At 59.9% G+C, this 20,199-nt stretch overlaps 1 protein-coding gene and 2 long non-coding RNA genes across 7 annotated transcripts in view; 1 reads left to right on the forward strand and 2 right to left on the reverse strand.

Moving 5' to 3' along the window:
- Nucleotides 1-16,386, forward strand: part of LOC114906943 (ankyrin repeat domain-containing protein 11-like) — a 31,858-nt gene extending 15,472 nt beyond the window's left edge. For 2 of the 5 annotated variants that reach the window (XM_029242231.1, XM_029242076.1), the window contains 6 exons: nt 2,519-2,666; nt 2,992-9,461; nt 11,669-11,767; nt 11,839-11,982; nt 13,326-13,418; nt 15,411-16,386. In XM_029242231.1, the coding sequence (XP_029098064.1) occupies nt 2,519-2,666; nt 2,992-9,461; nt 11,669-11,767; nt 11,839-11,982; nt 13,326-13,418; nt 15,411-15,596 (7,140 nt within the window). In that variant the 3' untranslated portion in view covers nt 15,597-16,386. Of the gene's footprint in view, nt 1-2,518; nt 2,667-2,991; nt 9,462-11,668; nt 11,768-11,838; nt 13,419-13,590; nt 13,756-15,410 lie in introns of all 5 variants that reach the window. The other 3 variants (XR_003796600.1, XR_003796582.1, XM_029242162.1) reach the window with 2 other exon arrangements.
- LOC114907105 lies at nt 46-3,554 on the reverse strand. The gene is made up of 3 exons (XR_003796634.1): nt 3,315-3,554; nt 3,031-3,200; nt 46-2,206 (listed from the first exon to the last, which is right to left on the reverse strand). It is a non-coding gene; the product is annotated as an uncharacterized LOC114907105 (long non-coding RNA).
- On the reverse strand, nt 10,475-11,974 carry LOC114907131. Its single transcript, XR_003796652.1, has 3 exons — nt 11,822-11,974; nt 11,534-11,602; nt 10,475-11,266 (listed from the first exon to the last, which is right to left on the reverse strand). It is a non-coding gene; the product is annotated as an uncharacterized LOC114907131 (long non-coding RNA).
- Nucleotides 16,387-20,199: the final 3,813 nt, after the last annotated feature.

A 20,199-nucleotide genomic window follows, 5' to 3' on the forward strand; every position in this document is an offset into this window, starting at 1 on the left:
GGCGCCTCCCCGCAGACCCCCCGGCAGGCCTGCCATTAGACTGTGCGCTGGTCCGCAGCCACCTGTTTCTCTGTCCTTCCTGTGTGTGGGGTGACCAGGAAGTGAATCTTTGACAGGCCCCGCCTCCCCTCCAGCCCAGCTTTCTCACCCTGGGTCAGCACCTGGGTGGCCTCTCGCCGTCTGTGGCTTGTGTGTCAGGGCCCTGCTCTGGCCACTCAGCTGTGGTCAGCCATTAGGAGGTGAGTGGTCATACCCAGAGGCAGGGGGGCTCTGCCTGTCCTCGTCCCTGTGCTGCTGCCAGACCCGGCAGCCTGGACGGGGGTAGACAACATGGGGTGAGCAGCCCAGGAGCCGTGAGCACCTGGGGCACGGCCCCTTAGGTCCAATGCAGGAGCCGCACGTGTAGGTGAGGGTCTGGCTGCGGTCACCACCACACTGTCCAGGAGGCCCCTGGCCAGAGCTGGGATGGTGCGTGTGATGACACATGGCAGCTGTTTGAGTGCATCTGGTCTGTCGTGGCGGCCCCGCTGGTCACTGTAGGCAGGTGTCAGGGAACCGGCAGTGTGGCCAGTGTGAAAATGACGCGTTGGCGCAGGGAGAGATTGGGAGGTGCTCTGAGCTCAGGATGCCGAGACACCTGGGACACCCGAGTGCTGATTATAGAGCTGACGTCAGGAATTAGTTAACGTTTTAGGGAAGACGATGGCATTATGGGGTTTTCGTTGTTACTGTTTCTTAAGAGCCGTTTTAGAGAAGTATGCTGAAAAACTTTATGAAATATCTGGGATTTGCTAAAAACAACCAGGGCAGGCAGGGACTTCCCTCGTGGTCAGTGCTTAAGAATCCGCCTGCCAACGCAGGGGATGCAGGTTTGATCCCTGGTCAAGGAACTAAGATCCCACATGCCATGGGGCAACTAAGCCCACGCGCCGCAACTAGAGAGAAGCCCACGCACCGCAACGAAAGGTCCCGCCTGCCACAGCTAAGACAGACACGACACAGCCAAAAATTAAAAAAAAAAAAAGATACCCGGGGCAGTGGGCAGGTATGGGGTATGGGTGAAATGAGGCTGGCTGGCTGGTAGGTGATGGAGCTGGGAGGGAGAGGGCCACCGCCTGAATCTCCGCTTGTGTAATTGTCTTTAAACTTGTTATTAGGGAGCAGTGAGAGACAATGGACACGTGGCCTCAGGTGTGGGCTCTGCAGAGGGGAGAAGGCTGAGGGCCAGGAGATGGGAGATGACCCAGGACTGTCCGGGTGGGCTGGTGGCCTTCGGGGCTGCATATGGTGGAGACCCTTTCTCGGCCGGAGGGAGGACAGCATTGAGGGGACTTAACCTGCGTTGCTGGTCTCAGAGGGAGGGGCCGTAGCCAGGGAACGTGGTGGCCTGAAGCAGTTGGGGTGTTCGTCGGCTGGCAGACAGCAAGGACACGGGACCAGAGCCCTGACTCTGACCCCAGGATTGTCCAACACTGTGGTGATTTGTCAGAGGGCAGGGGAGCACCTGCCCAGGAAGCAGTGTCCTGCTCCTGCCATGCAGACCCAGGTACACCTGCGTGCAGCCCGGGCTGAAGTGGAGGCCGCCGTCCCGTTTGCCAGGCACCTGGGGGAGGCTGTCGGTTCCGCCCCGGCCACCCGAGTGAAGCGAGGATCGAGATGGAGTGAGTCACACAGAATTCTTTGGTTTCCTGGTGCATCTGAACGTTGTCTGCACTGGACAGTTGCCGTTTGGTGTGCAATAGCAGTATCTATAAACAAGTTGCACTCCTTCGTTAAGAAATACATTATTGCAGGACTTCCCTGGCGGTCCAGTGGTTAAGACTGCACGCTTCCACTGCAGGGGACACGGGTTCAATCCCTGGTTAGAGAACTAAGATCCTGCATGCTGTGTCATGCGGCCTTAAAAAAAAAAGAAGAAATACATTATTGCTAAAAAATGTAACTGTCACCTGAAGCTCCAGGAGTCGTGATCTTTTTGCTGGTGGAGGGTCTGAAATACCGCGAGAACTACCAAAATGTGACACACAGACACCAAGTGAGCAAATGCTGTCGGGGAAATGGCGCCAGTAGACTTGCTGGGTGCAGGGTCGCCACAGACCCTCAGCCTGTAGACAACACGGCATCTGAAGCGCAGTAAAGTGAGGTCTGCTGTCCTTGGCGTTCAGTGGGTCCTGGGCACGGATTAGCGACAGGTGATCTTACTTTCCTGCAATAAACAAACATGCAATAAACCTGCTTGCACACGCTTGGTCTTTGTTTTCTCTACTGTGTGACACGCCCCCGCCCCCCCCCCCCCATAAAAGCCTTCCCCCCAAGTTGCAGGAACCCGGCGGCTCGAGAGGAGCAGCCTGTTTGAGTGGTGGGTCTTTGGTGGGAGAGGCCTCGCGGGCAGCGTGAACAGCCTCCACCCCTTGGCCTGGTCGTGCTCAGGCCCTGTGAAGGGGCCGCAGTTGGGCATCGGCATGGTGGCCGCTCAATGTTTCTCAGGGTCCCTGACGGGCCTCTCACTGCTCCGCAGGTGGTGAAGCTGCTGCTCCGGTATGGAGGGAACCCTCAGCAGAGCAACAGGAAGGGCGAGACGCCGCTCAAGGTGGCCAGCTCCCCGACCATGGTGAACCTGCTGCTGGGCAAGGGCACCTACACGTCCAGCGAGGAGAGCTCGGCCGGTCAGTGCTGCGGGGGTGCGGGCTGGGCAGGTGGCGTCACCGCGGTCAGCAGGGCTCTCCCGGCAGCCTCCTTGGATGCCTGCTGCTGACGGGAGCTTCTGGCCCGTGAGGAGTCCCCCCCCTGAGCCGGGATGGGGGGCTTCCGTGCAGGGCCTCCAGCCCCGTGTCTGTGCAGACCTCTCTGTAGCCCCTCTGCCCAGGGCCAGCCTCAACCTGAACTAAGCCAGGTGACGCGCTTGTTGGGCGGGCGCCTTCCCCTCCCCTCCCCAGGTGCCCGCAGCCCCTGCCTGAAGCACCTCTGACCTCCTCCCCCCTGTCCCCGCAGAGAGCTCCGAGGAGGAGGACGACGCCCCATCGTTCGCACCTTCCAGCTCAGTCGACGGCAATAACACGGACTCCGAGTTTGAGAAAGGTCTGAAGCACAAGACTAAGAATCCGGAGCCCCAGAAAACTGTGACCCCCGTCAAGGATGAGTATGAGTTCGACGAGGACGACGAGCAGGACAGAATCCCTCCCGTGGACGACAAACATTTGCTGAAAAAGGATTACAGGAAGGAAACTAAGTCAAATAGTTTTATTTCTATACCCAAAATGGAAGTGAAAAGTTACACTAAAAACAGCACGATTGCACCAAAGAAGGCGTCTCACCGCATCTTGTCGGACACGTCAGACGAGGAGGACGTCGGTGTCGCCGTGGGGACCGGGGAGAAGCTGAGACTCTCGGCTCACACGACACTGCCTGGCAACAAGACACGGGAGCCTTCCAGCTGCAAGCAGCAGCAGGAGAGAACGAAAGTGAAGAAGAAGCGGAAGAAGGAAACCAAGGGCAAGGAAGTGCGGTTTGGGAAGAGGAGCGACAAGTTCTGCTCCTCCGAGTCCGAGAGCGAGTCTTCGGAGAGCGGCGAGGACGGTGGGGGCTCGGCGGGGAGCCCCGGCTGCCTCAAGGAGTCCCCGCTGGTGCTGAAGGACCCTGCCCTGTTCAGCTCCCTGTCCGCCTCCTCCACCTCGTCCCACGGCAGCTCCGCCCCCCAGAAGCATAACCCCAGCCACGCGGACCCACACGCCAAGCACTGGCGGACAGACAACTGGAAAACCATCTCCTCTCCAGCCTGGTCCGAGGTCAGCTCCTTATCAGACTCCACGAGGACGAGACTGAGCAGCGAGTCTGATGGCTCCTCCGAGGGCTCCAGCGTGGAGTCACTGAAGCCGGTCAGGAAGAGGCAGGAGCACAGGAAGAGGGCCGGCCTGCAGGGCGCACTGCCCGATAGGAAGAACTCCTTCCATCCTGGCGGGGACGGCGCCATCCCCAAGCTGGACAAGGAGGGCAAAGTCGTCAAGAAACACAAGACGAAACATAAACACAAAAGCAAGGAGAAGGGGCTGTGCTCCGTCAGCCAGGAGCTGAAGCTGAAGAGCTTCACCTACGAGTACGAGGACTCCAAGCAGAGGGCAGACAAGGCGATCCTCCTGGACGACGTGCCGGCTGAGGGCAAGCTGAAAGGCCTAAAACACGAGAGAGACCCCTGTAAGAAGGAGGAGAAGCTCAGCAAAATGAAGTCGGAGGAGAAGGAGTGGCTCTTCAAGGACGAGATGATCAAGGTCTCCAGAGAGGAGAAGTCGCTCAAGAGAATCAGGGAGCTGAACAAGGACGGGGGCAGGGCCTTCCGGGAGGAGAAGGACCGGTGCAGCAAAGCCGACAAGGAGAAGCTGCTGAAGGAAAAATCTCCAAAAGAGGAAAAGCTGAGGCTCTACAAGGAGGAAAGAAAGAAGAAGTCCAAAGACAGGCCCTCCAAGTTAGAGAAAAAGAATGACTTTAAAGAGGATAAAATTTCAAAAGAGAGGGAGAAGACCTTCAAAGAGGATAAAGAAAAACTCAAAAAAGTGTATAGGGAGGAGTCTGCTTTTGATGAATATTGTAACAAAAGTCAGTTTCTGGAGAATGAAGACACCAAGTTTAGTCTTTCTGATGACCAGGATCGGTGGTTCTCTGACTTGTCGGATTCATCCTTCGATTTCAAAGGGGAAGACAGCTGGGACTCTGCAGTGACAGACTACAGGGACATGAAGAGCGAGTCTGTGGCCAGGCTGATCCTGGAGACGGTGAAAGAGGACAGTAGGGAGAAGAGGCGGGAGAACAAGGCCCGGGAGAAGCGCACGGACAGGGACATCTTCTCTCGGAAGAAGGACAGGGACTGCCTGGAACGGGGCTCGGAGCGGAGGAGAGAGCACGCTGCCGACAGGTACAGGGCCGTGCCCGGCTACCTCTGCGAGAAGGACAGGAGGAGGCGGGAGTGTGCGGAAGGCGGCCGGGACAGGAAGGAGCCCCCCGAGGCCGCCAAGGAGCGGAGAGATGGCCGCGCAAAGCCCGAGGAGGCGCACAGGGAGGACCTGAAGGAGTGCGGCTGCGAGGGAGTCTTCAAGGACAGGCCCGACTGCGACTTCGGGAAGAGCCTGGAGCCCTGGGAGAGGCACCACCCGGCGAGAGAGAAGGAGAGGAAGGAGAGGCTAAAGCTGGAGAAGCACAAAGAGAAGTCCAGTGACAAGGACAGAAACGAAAGACTGATGCTTGAGAAGTGTCAGAAGGACAAAGAACTTGATAAGTGTTTCAAAGAGAAAAAGGACGCCAAGGAAAAGCATAAAGACGTGCACAGCAAAGACAAAGAGAGAAAAGCATCTCTCGACCAAGGTAAAGACAAACGGGAGAAGACTTTCCCCGGAATTCTCTCCGAGGACTTCTCTGAAAAGAAAGATGAAAAGAAGGGTAAAGAGAAAAGCTGGTACATTGCAGACATATTCACTGATGAAAGCGAAGATGAAAAAGATGACTACGCGGTGAGCGGATTCAAAGTCGGGGAGGCCGGCGAGGGGCGGGGGGATGGCCCCCCCGAGAGGGAGGACGGGCGGGAGCCGCACCCCCCCGACAGGCACCGGAAGCACTCGGCCGACAGGCAGCATGCGGAGAAGCAGAAAGACAAAGAAATCAGAGAGAAGAAGAAGGAGAAGGGCGCCACAGACGGGGGGAAGGACAAGAAAGAAAAAACCTTGGAAAAGCACAAAGAGAAGAAGGATAGAGAGTCCACGGAAAAATACAAGGACAGGAAGGACCGAGCGTTGGTGGACTCCACGCAGGACAAGAGGAACAAGCAGAGGCTCCCCGAGAAGGGGGAGAAGAGGCCCCCTGTGGAGGACAAGGCCAAGAGCAGGCACCGGGAGAGGGCGGACCGGGAGCAGGGCCGCGAGAGGAAGGCGAGCAAGGGCACCGACGCGGAGAAGAGCCTGCTGGAGCGGCTGGAGGAGGCGGCGCTGCAGGACTTGCGCGAGGACTCCAACGACAAGGCCAGCGACGCGTCGTCGGACGGCTTCCCCGACCGCGGCCACGACCCGGGCCTCGGCGCCCTCCTGGAGGCGCCCTTCCCGGAGCCCCCGGAGGAGCGGGCGCGGGAGAGGGAGCGGCACCGGCACGCCTCGTCCTCCTCCAAGAAGAGCCATGACCGAGAGCGGGTCAGGAAAGACAAACCCGAGAAGAAGGAGAAGAGCGACGACTGCAAGGACACGGGCGGCCGGAAGGACAGCAGCCAGTACGAGAAGGAGGTCCTGGAGGCCGACACTTACGGCCTCTCCTACGGCAGCATCAAGGCCGACGCAGAGGACGAGTTAGAGAAAACCATCGAGTTGTTTTCTACCGAAAAGAAGGAGAAAAATGATCCTGAAAGAGAACCTCCCAAGAAGGTAGAGAAGGAACTGAGGCCTTACGGCTCTAGCACCGTGAGCCTCCTGAAGGAGAAGAGGCGGCGGGAGAAGCACCGGGAGCGGTGGCGGGACGAGAAGGAGCGGCACCGGGACCGGCACGGGGACGGGCCCCCGCGGCACCACCGGGAGGAGCTCAAGCCCGCGGCCAGGGACAAGGACAACCCTCCCGGCTCCTTCCGAGACAAGCCCAAGGACGAGGGCGGGAAGCTTGGCGAGGCCAAGCTGAAGGAGAAGGTCAAGGAGAATCTGGAGAAGGACAAGGGCGACCCCGTAAAGCTGAGCAACGGGAACGACAAGCTCCTTCCGGTCAGAGACCCCGGTAAGAAAGACGTCCGGCCGCGGGAGAAGCTCCTGGGCGACGGGGACCTGATGATGACGAGCTTCGAGCGGATGCTCTCCCAGAAGGACCTGGAGATCGAGGAGCGCCACAAGCGGCACAAGGAGAGGATGAAGCAGATGGAGAAGCTGCGCCACCGGTCTGGTGACCCCAAGCTCAAGGACAAGGCCAGGCCCGCCGAGGACGGGCGGAAGAAGGGCCTGGACGGCCCGCCGAAGAAGCCGCTGGGGCTGGACCCTGCCCCGAAGGACAGGAAGCTCAAGGAGTCAGCCCCTGCCACCCCTGCTGCCGAGAACAAGCCCCACCCGGGACCCGCCGTGGACCCCCGAGACTGGCTGGCAGGCCCCCACATGAAAGAGGTCTTGCCCGCTTCCCCCAGGCCGGACCATGGCCGGCCCACCGGGGTCCCCACCCCCGCCTCGGTGGTGTCCTGCCCCAGCTACGAGGAGGCCATGCACACGCCCCGGACCCCGTCCTGCAGCGCCGACGACTACCCCGACCTCATGTTCGACTGCACAGACCCCCAGCCCGTGTCCAGCACGTCAGCCAGCGCCTGCTCGCCCTCCTTCTTTGACAGGTTCTCCGTGGCCGCCAGCGGGACTTCAGAAACACCGGGCCAGACACCTACGAGGCCGCTGTGCGCGAACCTTTACCGCTCGGTGTCTGTGGACATCAGGAGGACCCCTGAGGAAGAGTTCGGACTCGGGGACAAGCTGTTCAGACAGCAGAGCGTCCCTGCGGCGCCCAGCTACAGCTCGCCGGGGCAGCACCCGGAGGACAAGGCCCTGGGGCCCCCAGCACCCACCGAGAAGTTCGCCTGCTTGTCTCCGGGGTATTACTCCCCGGACTATGGCATCCCCTCCCCCAAAGCGGACGCCTTGCACTGTCCGCCTGCGGCCGCAGCCAACATCACCCCATCCCCAGAGGGTGCCTTCTCCGGCTTACCGACGAAGTCCCCCCCTTCACACAGAGACGAGCTCTTGGCCCCGTCCATGGAGGGGGCCCTTCCCCCTGACCTTGGCATTCCCCTGGATGCCACGGAGGACCAGCAGGCCACCGCGGCCATCATCCCCCCGGAGCCCAGCTTCCTGGAGCCCCTGGACGAGGGCCCTTTCAGCACCGTCATCACAGAGGAGCCGGTCGAGTGGGCGCACCCCGCCACCGTGGAGCAGGGCCTCCCCTCTGGCCTCATCGGGGGCACCCCCGAAAACCCCGCCAGCTGGCCCGTGGGGTCCGACCTGCTGCTGAAGTCCCCACAGAGATTCCCGGAGTCCCCGAAACACTTCTGCTCTGCCGAGTCTCTCCACCCGGAGCCCCCTTACCCGGTGTCGCCTGTCTCATACCCTCTGTCGGTCCCCGAGCCGGGACTGGAAGTCAAGGACGAGGCCGGGGAAGCAGTCCCGGCCGCGGTCTCTGCTTTAGAAGAGCCAGCCGCGTTTGCCCCTCCCTCCAGGCTGGAGTCCTTCTTCAGTAACTGCAAGTCCCTTCCGGAAGCGCCCCCCGACGCGCCCCCCGAGCCTGCGTGTGTGACGGCCGTGGCTCAGGTGGAGGCCCTGGGTCCCCTGGAGAACAACTTCCTGGAAAGTGGTCACAACCTGTCTGCCCTCGGCCAGGTGGAGCCGGTGCCCTGGCCCGGTGCCTTCCCCGCCACCGAGGATGACCTCGACCTGGGGCCTTTCTCGCTGCCGGAGCTTCCTCTCCAGACGAAGGATGTTTCCGATGTCGAAGCAGAGCCTGTGGAAGAGAGTCCTCTCGTTCCTCTGGACAACGCCCCTGCGCTCCCGAGCGGCGGGGATGTCTCTGTGGCAGCTGCTGAGGAACAGCGGGTGCTGCCTCCTGACCAGGTGGCCGCCCGGCTCACAACCGAGCCTGCGCCTGAGCCCCCAGAGGAGCCGAAGCCAGTCGCGCTGCCCGAGGCCACAGTGGAGGCCGGGGCCGGGCCGGAGGGGAGGGCCCCCGAGGACTCCGACCCTGGCTCTGGGCCCACGCCAGCCCCCTCAGAGCAGCATCCACCGGGGAGTGGGGACGAGCAGGCCGAGGGCCCAGACCCCTCGGCCACGCCCCACAGTGCTCCCGACGCCCCCGGGGACGGCTCGGCCCAGGCCCGCGCAGCGGATGGGGCCGGCCCCCAGGACAGTGCCGGGCTCGAGGGGCCTCCGGACGGCGTCCAGCCTGAAGCCCCCGAACCGGAACCCAAACCGACAGCCGAAGCCCCAAAGGCGCCCAAGGTGGAGGAGATCCCCCAGCGCATGACCAGGACCCGGGCCCAGATGCTGGCCAACCAGCAGAAGCAGAGCTCGCCGCCCACCGAGAAGGAGGCTGCGGCCGCGCCCACCCCCAGGGCCAAGGGCCGCGGCTCTGAGGATGACGACCCCCAGGCCCAGCACCCGCGCAAACGCCGCTTCCAGCGCTCCAGCCAGCAGCTGGCCCAGCAGATGCACACGTCCACGCGTCAGACGCGGGAGGTGATCCAGCAGACGCTGGCTGCCATCGTGGACGCCATCAAGCTGGACGACATCGAGCCTTACCACAGCGACAGGTCCAACCCGTACTTCGAGTACCTGCAGATCAGGAAGAAGATTGAGGAGAAGCGCAAGATCCTCTGCTACATCAGCCCGCAGGCGCCCCAGTGCTACGCCGAGTACGTCACCTACACCGGCTCCTACCTCTTGGACGGCAAGCCACTCAGCAAGCTGCACATCCCCGTGGTGAGTGCCTGCCCGGGCGGGGGGCGCCCCCCAGGCCCAGGACCCGCTGCGCTGTCCTCCCTGTCATTCTCCGTCTGCCCCATGGCGGCTCCCACCCAGTCCGCGTGCTTGGACCTTGGCTGACCCAGGCTCCACCCACGTGGGGCACGCCTGGCCCCCTCTCTGGTTCAGTGCCCCCGCAGCCCGAGGGCTCCCCAGACTCCAACCCTGGCCCCCAGCGGCCCCACGGTGCCAACCCAAGGCCCGAGCCCAGACCTTTTCCTCTAGAGGCCTGAGGGCACCTCTCCTGCCTCCTCAGAGCAGGTCCTTCCTCGGGTTTCCGGGCTTCCCCACCTGCCCAGTCAGGCCCACGCCCCGCCTCTCGGCCGTCTGTTCGCGTGCCCCCTCCCCTGGGTGGTTCGCCCCACGTCTGTGCAGACGTGACCTGTCCGAGCCCCGCCGCGCACACCCCACTGCCTCTTCACGCCCAGACGCGGGCCGTTGGCAGGTCCTGCCACACGAAGAAAGCCACGCGGGGAGCGCGCATCCTCCACGTGCTGCTGCCCCGCCCGCCCCCCCAGGCAGCAGGCACAGGCGTTGCGGCCAGTAAAGCTGATCTCAGCCACCTGTGCTCAGTGGTAGCCAGAGCTGCCCCGGCCCCCAGGCTTCACGGTGCTGCCCAGGTGCTGCCCATCCACAGCTGTGTGGCGGACTTGCCTCAGTTTTTGACCAGCCCACCCCACCCCACCCCACCCCACCCCACCCCACCCCCCCCCCCACCGCCGTGAGGAAAAAAAGCCCAGCTTTCGGCTTGTTCTGTCTCTCGGGCCTGGGAGAAGCCCCCGTAACGGTCGTCGGTGCTGCATGGGATGCGTCCTGCGCTCAGACCTCGGCCTGCGCCGCCTGTTCCCAGGCAGGAAGTGGAGCCGAGAGGGGGAGCTCGAGGCACTGGATGCAGGGGAACCTGGCCTGGGATCCCTGGTCAGTGAGACTTTGCTGCTGTTTGGTTTCAGTAACTAAAATTTAGACAAACAGCACCGTGGCCCCCTAGAACATTTGGAAACTAGAGAGAAAGCCGTGCTCCTGCCTCCCCCTGGACCCCCGCCACCCGAGTTCACCCCGCAGCAGCCTGTGCGTCTCCTGGAGCTCAGCCCTTTCTAGCGGCGGGCTCCGTTCTAGCGGCGGGCTCTGGTTCACAGCCTGTCGCCCCGCAGCCAGGCCCAGGCTGTTGGGGGTGAGGGCAGGCCGAGGCCTCATTCCCACACCCTCTGGAGCCGGGGAGGGTGAAATGGAGGTGACCTCACACCCACAACAGCCCCAAACAAGACCCCTATACAGAGACCACCGCAGGCGCCCAAGAGGCAAGGGGAGGCCGGCGCCCTGGGCCCCCGGGGCATGATGGGCAGGACGTGCAGCCAAAGAGACCCGGCTGGGTGGCTTCATCTCAGGTTTTGAGAATTTTGGACCGAAAAGTTGGAAGAGAGCATGTACCTTGAGCTTGGGCCTCGAGTCCAGCCCCTCAGAGGGTCTTGTCTGTGGCGGCCACTGTACCGTGGGCATTATTCCTCCCCTCCAGCCCGAGGTTGTGGCCACATGAGCCACCGCACCCTACTTGGCCTCGGCCACCCGGGAGGGGCTCCTCGGCAGTCCCGTGCTTCCTGGCCCCACGAGAGGCTCCAGCCCGTATCTGGTGCTGTTGTGACACGCTTCCTGTGTGTTTTGGAAGCACCGGCTTCTTCTCCTGGGAGAAGCGCCCTCCTGGGTTCAGGGGTGGCCTCCGGCATCTGGGGGTAGTGCCCCGGCGAGCCCTCTCCCTCACTGACGCCCTGGGAAGAGGGGCGGGCCCAGTTGTCCTGTTCGTGTGGCTTCTGGGCAGCTGTGTCCCAGTGGGTCTCAGGGTGCGTGAAGCCCACGGTAAACAGAGGACACCCTGCCCCTCCTCCATCCCCTCTTGGCTGCGCAAGGGCCGAGGTGCAGATGCCCTCTGTTCTTAGCTTCCCTCGCCTCCCCCATCTCTGCCGCTCCCTCCCCGGCCACCCTCCTCCCAGCCACACGGGGGGGGGGGGGGGGAGGGGGGACGGGCGCTCGCTCACCTACTCTTGGGGACAGGCATCCCCCAGCGCGTCCACGTCTTCATGGGACCGTGGTCTCCGGGGTGACTCCTGCAAGTGGGGCGGCTGGGGTGATTCACGGCCCCCGCTGACCCCCGTCTCCCCCTGTGACTGCAGATCGCGCCCCCTCCCTCCCTGGCGGAGCCCCTGAAGGAGCTGTTCAAGCAGCAGGAGGCCGTGCGTGGGAAGCTGCGCCTGCAGCACAGCATCGAGCGGGTAAGCGGGCAGCCGCGGGCCCAGTGCGCCCGGCCCGGGTGGCTCTCAGCTCACCAGCCCCTCTCTTCCAGGAGAAGCTGATCGTCTCCTGCGAACAGGAGATCCTGCGGGTTCACTGCCGGGCGGCGAGGACCATCGCGAACCAGGCGGTGCCATTCAGCGCCTGCACCATGCTGCTGGACTCGGAGGTGTACAACATGCCGCTCGAGAGCCAGGTGGGCGTCCGGGTGAGAGGGCCTGCGGGGGGCTGGAGCGGCGCTGGGGTCACGGGCCCCCGGAGACTCACGTGCGGTCTGCCCGCGCAGCGGGCGGAGCTGCTGCACCAGGGCTTCCTCACCGAAGGCCCCAGAGAGGCTTGTCACGCTGGGGACCACAGGGCTGCTGCCCCCGACGGGCACGCGGGCCCAGGGCGCGCCCAGCAGTTGGACACACGGTGTGCCTTGTCTGTCCACCAGAGTCCAGGCCGCCTCCCTCCGCCCCCAGGGCTGTGTTTGTCCCATGAGGTCACACCCTTCCCCAGCCGACTGCTGTGCTGTCCCTGTAGTACCTGTGCTCCTGAGGGCCCCACCCATCGGCTGACACGCTGGAGATCTAAAATGTGCAGAAAGCAAGTTGATTCCCGTCCTCCCTGATGTTCTCTCCTCCCCCGCAGCCACTGTGACTCTCAGCCCAGAGCGTGTCATTCTGGGCCAGGCCTCGGTGCTGAGTTCCCTTCTGACGGAGGCCCCTAGTGACCCCAGGCCCACAGGTGGATCACATAGACCCCTGGGTGTCTGAGCAGCATTCCCAGGTTGGCCGCATGGTGACGTACGGTGGTTCAGTTAAACCTGATTTCTTTTTAGTGCATTAAAGAGTCCTCACACGTAGCCTTTAAGGATACCTCTTTAAGTTTCTACTTGAACGTACTACGCATAGCAACGAATTTGCCCTAAAGCAAAAACATTTGTCCACAAAGTATTTTAGGGATTGGGTGGAAGCTTTGCTTTTTTTGATATTTGCATCTGAAAGAAAAAAGAATCTGCTCCCCTTTAAGGGATTGCTGGGTTTCCTCTGAATGTCAAGGAGACGACAGACAGGACTCTCAGGCTGCAGCCTCCTCCCCTCAAGCCCCTTTGTAGTGGGGCCTGGGCTTTCCCCAGGCAGGTGGTTGCGTGTGGCTGGGCGAGAGAGAGACTTTCCCGCCCCGAGACCCGGGAGGCCCTGCAAACCCAGCCGGCAAGAGCCTGTGGGGACCTACTGCTCCCCGAGGCTGCCCTGCCTGTAAACCACAGTCCACCGTGGGCGGCCTGCAGCCACCCCAGGCCTCGCAGACGTCCTGTCAAAGGAAAAGTCACTGCCGCTTTTTACCCTCGCCAGCTCGCCCTGGGGCCTCCCCAGGAGACGGAGACGGAGGGGAGCCTGAACGCGCCGCCGGGGTCCTGGGTCACCACAGGGCAGCTCCCCCCACGGACGGCGTGGAGAGCTGGTGGGGGAGGGAGCCCTTGACCGGGTGACCCGGGGCTTGGCGTGCCAGGCCCACCCCTCCCGGACGCCCACACGTGCTTCACTCTCCCGCCAGGGTGATGAGAACAAGTCAGTGCGGGACCGGTTCAACGCCCGCCAGTTCATCTCCTGGCTGCAGGACGTGGACGACAAGTATGACCGCATGAAGGTGAGCCCCGGCCCCGGCGGCGGCGGCGGGGCCAGGGCTCTTCTGGGCGGGGGCGGCAGGGCCGTGTTCGGAGGAGGCAGCTTCAGACTCGCTCTGAGCCCAGCTGGCAGTGAGGGAGCCGAGGCCTCCCCGCCCCCATGTTGCCTCTTAGAGTGTCTTCCCTCCTGTCCAGGTGTGCGGGGAGCAGCTCCTGTCACCAGCTGGCGGTCAGACCTCTGTGGGACCCCACCTTGAGCCCTCCTCAAAGGTCACAGCATCCACCCATCACCCCTGCCCCTGGCTGTGCTGACCAGTGCAGCGGGCAGAGGATGGGGGGGAGATAGAGAGAGATTAGCAAGTAAGAAGCAAGTCCTTGTCTGCAGGTGCGAGGGTTGCACCCGGGGTCCCCCGTGAACACTGACCGGCAGTGACGTGCCCGTTACAGAATTAACACCTAGAAGCCGGCACCACCGGGAAGCCCCAGGAGGCAGGGCCCGCTGCGTGGAGCTGATGGAGGCGTGACCCAGGCTCCTGCGCTGGGCTGCCAGCCTCACCCCTTGCCTCAGTGACCCTGCCTCCGGCACTGCGGCAGCGCACCCAGAGGGGCAGCCAGGAGGCCAGAGGCCAGAGCAGAGAGGAACCAGCCTACAGGGCGTTCAGGCCCAGCTGAGGCCGGGTCCAGGCCGTGTTTCTAACAAGCTGCAAAGGTGACCGTTCGGGGGTCCCACGGTCACTCCTCCCACCACCAGCCAGCCTGAAGGGAGCTGCACGGGAAACTTACAAGAGAGAAAAAATTTCTGACCAAAGCAAAGTTAGATTTGGTGCATTACAAAGACAACGTTAAGTCTCATTTCCTTAACGTGCCAAGAACTTACAAACCAATAAGAAAAATAGATGGATAGAAAAAGGAATTGGTGAAGTACGGAGAGTGCAGGGGCACGAAACGGCCACCCGCGTGGCCACTGGTCTCAGAGCACAGGGTGGACGAGGTCCTATTCAGGAGACAGGCTGCCCACCCTCAGTTCCTGCAGCCCTGGGACAACTCTCCGGACATGCTGGTCATGTTTCAGGGGTTTAGCCCAACAAACAATTTCATTTTAGTAACTGAAAACTCAGGGGTACGTACAATTCTAGTCAAGAACGCTTTAAATTAGGTGAAAGCAGCTGGACTCCTGAGGGTGTCTGAGCTGTCACGCCTTTTGTTCAAGCCTCCCTGAGGATGACAAGCGGCCCAGGCATGCCGAGGAGGACACGGCTGGCCGCTGGGGCATGTGGGGCTTGTTTCCAGAACACTTTTTTTAACTGAACTATTTTAAGCAAATCAGAAATTGTGATACCTGGCCCTGCATGCTCGTGTGCACGTCGAAGAAAATAAGATGATCTTCCTGCACACTGTCACTCCGTTAACTCTGTCCATATGAAGGCTGGTCTTTCGCCTGCTGTGCTGTGTCACCCGCCTTGTACCCCAAACGCCGCCCCCGCCCCCCCCACGTGCTGTTGGTAACCCAGGTACCGTCATTATTTCAGTTTCAACATTCTCCCTTCTCAACATGAAGTACAGAGTACGCCTTTAGTAGTATAACCGTTTACCTTACTTAGTACGCCTAAGAGTAAACACGTGAACATTAATTTTTAAAAACTAACCAAGTGCATTTCTAAAAGGCATAATTTCCACTGTGAGTGCAAATGAAGCCAATGTCACCAACCATAAATAAGATAAATGGAAAATGAAAACAGAAGAGCAAAGAAAGCTATTATGAGTTCTGACTAGAGGCTGTGCTGAAACCCCCAGGGTGGGGGCACAGAGCAGGGACGATGGACAGACCCCCGTGTGGTCAGCAAGGCCACTCACCGCGCAGGACGAGACCCAGACGCAAGAGGTCGTCCTGAGGCCAGAGCGCGAACGGGTCCCCCGCCCCGACCTCCCGGGAGGCGCTGCGGCAGGGGGAATGGGTGCGGGGGGCGGCCGGGGTCTTGCCTCCCCTCCCCTCACCTGCTGCGTTTCCCGCGTAGACGTGTCTCCTGATGCGGCAGCAGCACGAGGCCGCGGCCCTCAACGCTGTGCAGAGGATGGAGTGGCAGCTGAAGGTGCAGGAGCTGGACCCCGCCGGGCACAAGTCCCTGTGTGTGAACGAGGTGCCGTCCTTCTACGTGCCCATGGTCGACGTCAACGACGACTTCGTGCTCCTTCCGGCCTGATGCGGTGGGACAGCTGCCCGGGTCACAGGCGAGCCCCCCAGTCCGCCGCCGAGTCCGGGCGGTGGAAGGAGACCACGTCCCCGGTGGGGACATCCAGGGAGAAGCCCGCGCTGGGCCCCCGGCGTGCGGCTCTCTCACACCCGCCGCCGCGGGAGGACGCAGGAGCCGGGGACGCGGGCACGGACACCGACACGGCAGCCTCAGGCTCTTTTCCGGCGGCTGCACAGGCATCTCAGGAGCTGCAGGATGGAGAGCGTTTTTTTAAATTCCTTGTTTCATTTCTGATCGACTAAAGAGAATAAAAGTTAAGGCGTCCACCCCTCACCAACAGCGGCCTCCGGGTCAGAGGGTGGGGAGAGCTTCGGGCCGGCAGCCGTCCTGTCGCCACGAAGCTGCCGACGGTGCCAGCCCGAGATCTGGGCTGGGACGCCGGGCCGGGTGAGGGCCTGGCTGCGCCACCCGCCCGCCCGCCTCACAGGGACACGCAGGCAGGACTCCGGGTTGTGTTTTTAATGGAGTCAAATCCACGTGGTTTGTATATTTTTTCCTTTAATCTTGGGCATTTTGTTTCTCTTTCTGAGAACATAACTTGAAACACTACAGAGCCAATAATCATATAAAAAGTGTACCCGTAAACGCTGTACAGTTTTATACACGTTCACAATGTACTTTTGCTGCCTTCTAGATAATTTATTTTGCAACACATTACTGCACAGTTGTAAATAACTTATGTACTGTAACATCACTTCAGTTATGTGTAAAGAAATAAATAAATTAATTAAATGCTCTTTGTACACGACAGCCCCCTCAGGAGGGTGGACGTGGCTGTGAGGGGAGGGTTCCCGCCCTGGAAATCCCACTGTCTTCCACTTTTTTTCCTACCAAATGAGTAGCTTATAATTTTGAAACAAACATACTCACCCCCGGCTTTCCTGCCCTCCACTCAACGGACGACTGGGGCTGCTGGCCAGGACGGCACGGGTTACCCAGAGGCTCTTTCCCAGGGCCCATCAGAGCGGGCAGGAGACGGGCGGGTCGTGTGCTGGGGCAGCAGGTCCCCTGGGTGGCACGGCTATGGAGGGACCACTGTCTCCCGACTCCCCGTGGGGCTGCCACGTGGGAGTCCCCACCCGGGATGTGTGTTCCGCCTGAAAACCAGCTCGCGGGGCAGGAGTCAGAGATCTGAGCCCAGCGTGACCTGGGGTCTGTGCTCCTCTCTGAGGGGGGTGCGCACAGGGCCAGGCTGGGGGCCCGTTCTGAGCAGAGGCATCCGTCCTGCCTGCTCCATCCACAATTCCCGTCCAACGGCTGGCTCGAGCTGGAGGGCAAGGGGTGGAGGCTGCAGGGCCAGGCAGGGCGTCAGGGGTGGCCCTAGCCCTTGCTGGAGTCCTCGGGCACCTCGCTCCCTCCCCCGTGCTTCCTGTACCTGGCACAGGCGGGAGCTGCAGACGTGACCCCACTTGGGAGTGAGAACCCAGCCCTGTGCCAGCAGCATGCCTCACAGAGCAGCCTTGACGGTGCCCCAGACCAGCTGGAGGTGGTTTCCTCTTTCTGGAATGCCTGGCCCGACCCAAGCTCTCGGTTTCTGCCTCGGAGACGCCCCGACTCTGCATTCCCCTTTGTGCGAATCCCTGCCCCCCACCGCCACGGCCGGTCCCACCTCGAGTGACCCTGGGGCGGGGCCAGAGCCTTCACTGCCCAGCGTCTTTCTAAACAGCATGAATTAGGTCACACCTGTTCATCTGGCACATCCTGGCGTCAGCAACTTCAGGCCACCCCGCAGAGACCCTGCACTCAGAGAGGTCCCGCCCATTGTAGGTGCTGGTCCTGCTGCAGCAAGCGTGTCTGGAGGTGTACCCCATGCTCTGGCGTGTCTATACCACAATGATATTGTGACATCATGACGTCCCTTTCCTGGCTCCGCGTGGGACTTCCTGCCATGAGAGACAATGGCACAGATGCTCTCGTCACGTGGCTGTGCAGTGGTGGGCCCCAGAGAACAAAAAGGGATTAGTATCCAGGATATAAATAGAGAACCCGTAAAACTCAACTGCAAAAAAAAAAAAAAAAAATTTCAAAAATGGGCAAAGGGCTTGAATAGTCCTTTCCCCAAAGAAGATATACAAATGGTCAATAAGCTCATGAACAAACGCTCAACATCACTAATCACTAGGGAAATGCAGATGAGAACCACAATGAGATACCCCCCGACACTCATTAGGATGGCTACTAACAACAACAACAGAAAACAACAAGCACTTGGTGAGGGTGTGGAGAATGTGGAACCCCCGTGCACTGTCGGTGGGAATGTAAAATGGTACAGTCACTATGGAGAACAGTATGGAGGTTCATCAAGTATACTTACCATGTGATCTGGCAATCCCCCTTCTGGGTACATACCCAAAGGAATTGAAACCAGGGTCTCAGAGACATACTTGTACGCCCACGTTCATCACGGCACTATTCACAACGGCTACAACATGGAACAAACCCAGCTATCCACTGACAGATGAATGGATAAAGAAAAGGTGGCGTATATACCTGATACATACTGATAGATGCTAGAGCATGGATGAACCTTAAGGACGTTATGCTAAATGAAATAAGACAAATACTGTACAGTTCCACTTATAGGAGGTACTGTGAGTAGTCAAAATCAGAGAGACAGAAAATATAACGGTGGTCACCTTGGGGGGGGGGTGGTGGAATGGGTGCTGAAATTCCGGCCTCGGAGGTCAGACCTGGGGAGAAAACTTGGGTTGATTGTGTGGAGACAGCCTGGGTGGTAGGGCTGCAATCCGGTGCAACTGAGGGTGTACGCAGAGGAAGCCTGGGTTGCCTTGGAGGCCGGGCACCATTGTTTGGGGGGTGCCTGAGAGGGGGAGCGGGACCTGCAATCGTAGCCTTTTCCCCTGCGTGTGTGATCGCCAACTGCATGGGCTCCGGGAGGCGTCGTGAGCCACCTCCACTCCCGTCGCATACTCCCGGGGTGTGCCTAAGCTGCCGCCACCGTCGAGAAACCCAGGACTGGTCGCCAGCCGCCACATCTGCACACCCCTAGCAAGGGGATTAACCGCCAGCAAACACTGAGGAAAGAGCTGACAGGCATCCATGCTAAAAGCAGCCCTGGTACCAGATATGTTAAACCCACGAGAGCTACACAGGGATGCCCCCACGTGTCAACAGCCCTCCAAAACCACAGCTGAAAATTGTCTCTCCTAAACGCACAGAGTAAGAGAAATAAGAAGAGGAACCACTCCAGTTAAAAGACCAAGAGAATGCTGCTGCAAGAAGCAACAACACAGACCGCTTCACTCCAACAGACACAGAGTTCAAAAAGGAAAGTAAGGAATTAAGAAAGGCTATCGGGGACTTCCCTGGTGGCGCAGTGGTTAAGAATCCACCTGCCAATGCAGGGGACACAGGTTCGAGCCCTGGTCCGGGAAGATCCCACATGTCACGGAGCACCCAAGCCCGTGTGCCACAGCTACTGAGCCTGCGCTCTAGAGCCCGCAAGCCACAACTGCTGAAGCCCATGCACCACAACTACTGAAGCCTGCACTCCTAGAGCACGTGTGCCACAACAAGAGAAGCCACCGCAATGAGAAGCCTGCACACCGCAACGAAGAGTAGCCCTCGCTCGCCGCAACTAGAGAAAGCCCGCGTGCAGGAACAAAGACCCAATGTAGCCATAAATAAATACATTTTTTTTTAAAAAAAGAAAGGCTATCAACAGAAATGCCGAGTACTATAAAAAAGAAACAAACTCTAAAGGGTACCAAAAAAAATTAGAAAACTCATTTGCAGAGACAAAAGCTGAGCTAAAGGCAATGAACAGCAGAATTAATAACGCAGAAGAATGAATAAGTGAAGGTAGACCAATGGAAATGAGGAAATGACCCAATCAGAAAAGCAGAAAGCCAAATGAAAAAAAAAAAGCAATATAAGAGGCCTATGGGAGAATATAAAGTGTGCCAATCAACACATAATAGGGATTCCAGAATGGAAAGAAAGAGAAAAGGGTACCACAAATGTATCTGAAGAAATGACGGCTGAAAACTTTCCAAATCTAAAGAAGGAAACATATCCAGGTAGAGGAAGCACAGGGGGTCCCAAACCAGGTAAACCCACACAAACCTACAGCAAGACATACTATAATAAAAATGGCAAAAGTTGGGCTTCCCTGGTGGCGCAGTGGTTGAGAATCCGCCTGCCAATGCAGCGGACACGGTTTCGAGCCCTGGTCTGGGAGGATTCCACATGCCGCAGAGCAACTGGGCCCGTGAGCCACAACTCAGCCTGCGCGTCTGGAGCCTGTGCTCTGCAACAAGAGAGGCCGCGATAGTGAGAGGCCCATGCACCGCAATGAAGAGTGGCCCCCGCTTACCACAACTAGAGAGAAACCCTCGCACAGAAACGAAGACCCAACACAGCAAAAATAAATTAATTAACTCCTACCCCCAACATCTTCAAAAAAAAAAAATGGCAAAAGTTAAAGATTAAGAGAGGATTCTAAAGGCAGCAAGAGAAAAACAAAGAGTTAGTGACAAGGGAACCCCCATTAGGCTATCAGCTGATTTCTCTACAGAAACGCTGTGGGCCA

The sequence above is a fragment of the Monodon monoceros genome, unplaced genomic scaffold, assembly GCF_005190385.1.
Source record: "Monodon monoceros isolate NGI ecotype Baffin Bay Population unplaced genomic scaffold, NGI_Narwhal_1 Contig3651_ctg1, whole genome shotgun sequence".
Classification (NCBI taxonomy): domain Eukaryota; kingdom Metazoa; phylum Chordata; class Mammalia; order Artiodactyla; family Monodontidae; genus Monodon; species Monodon monoceros.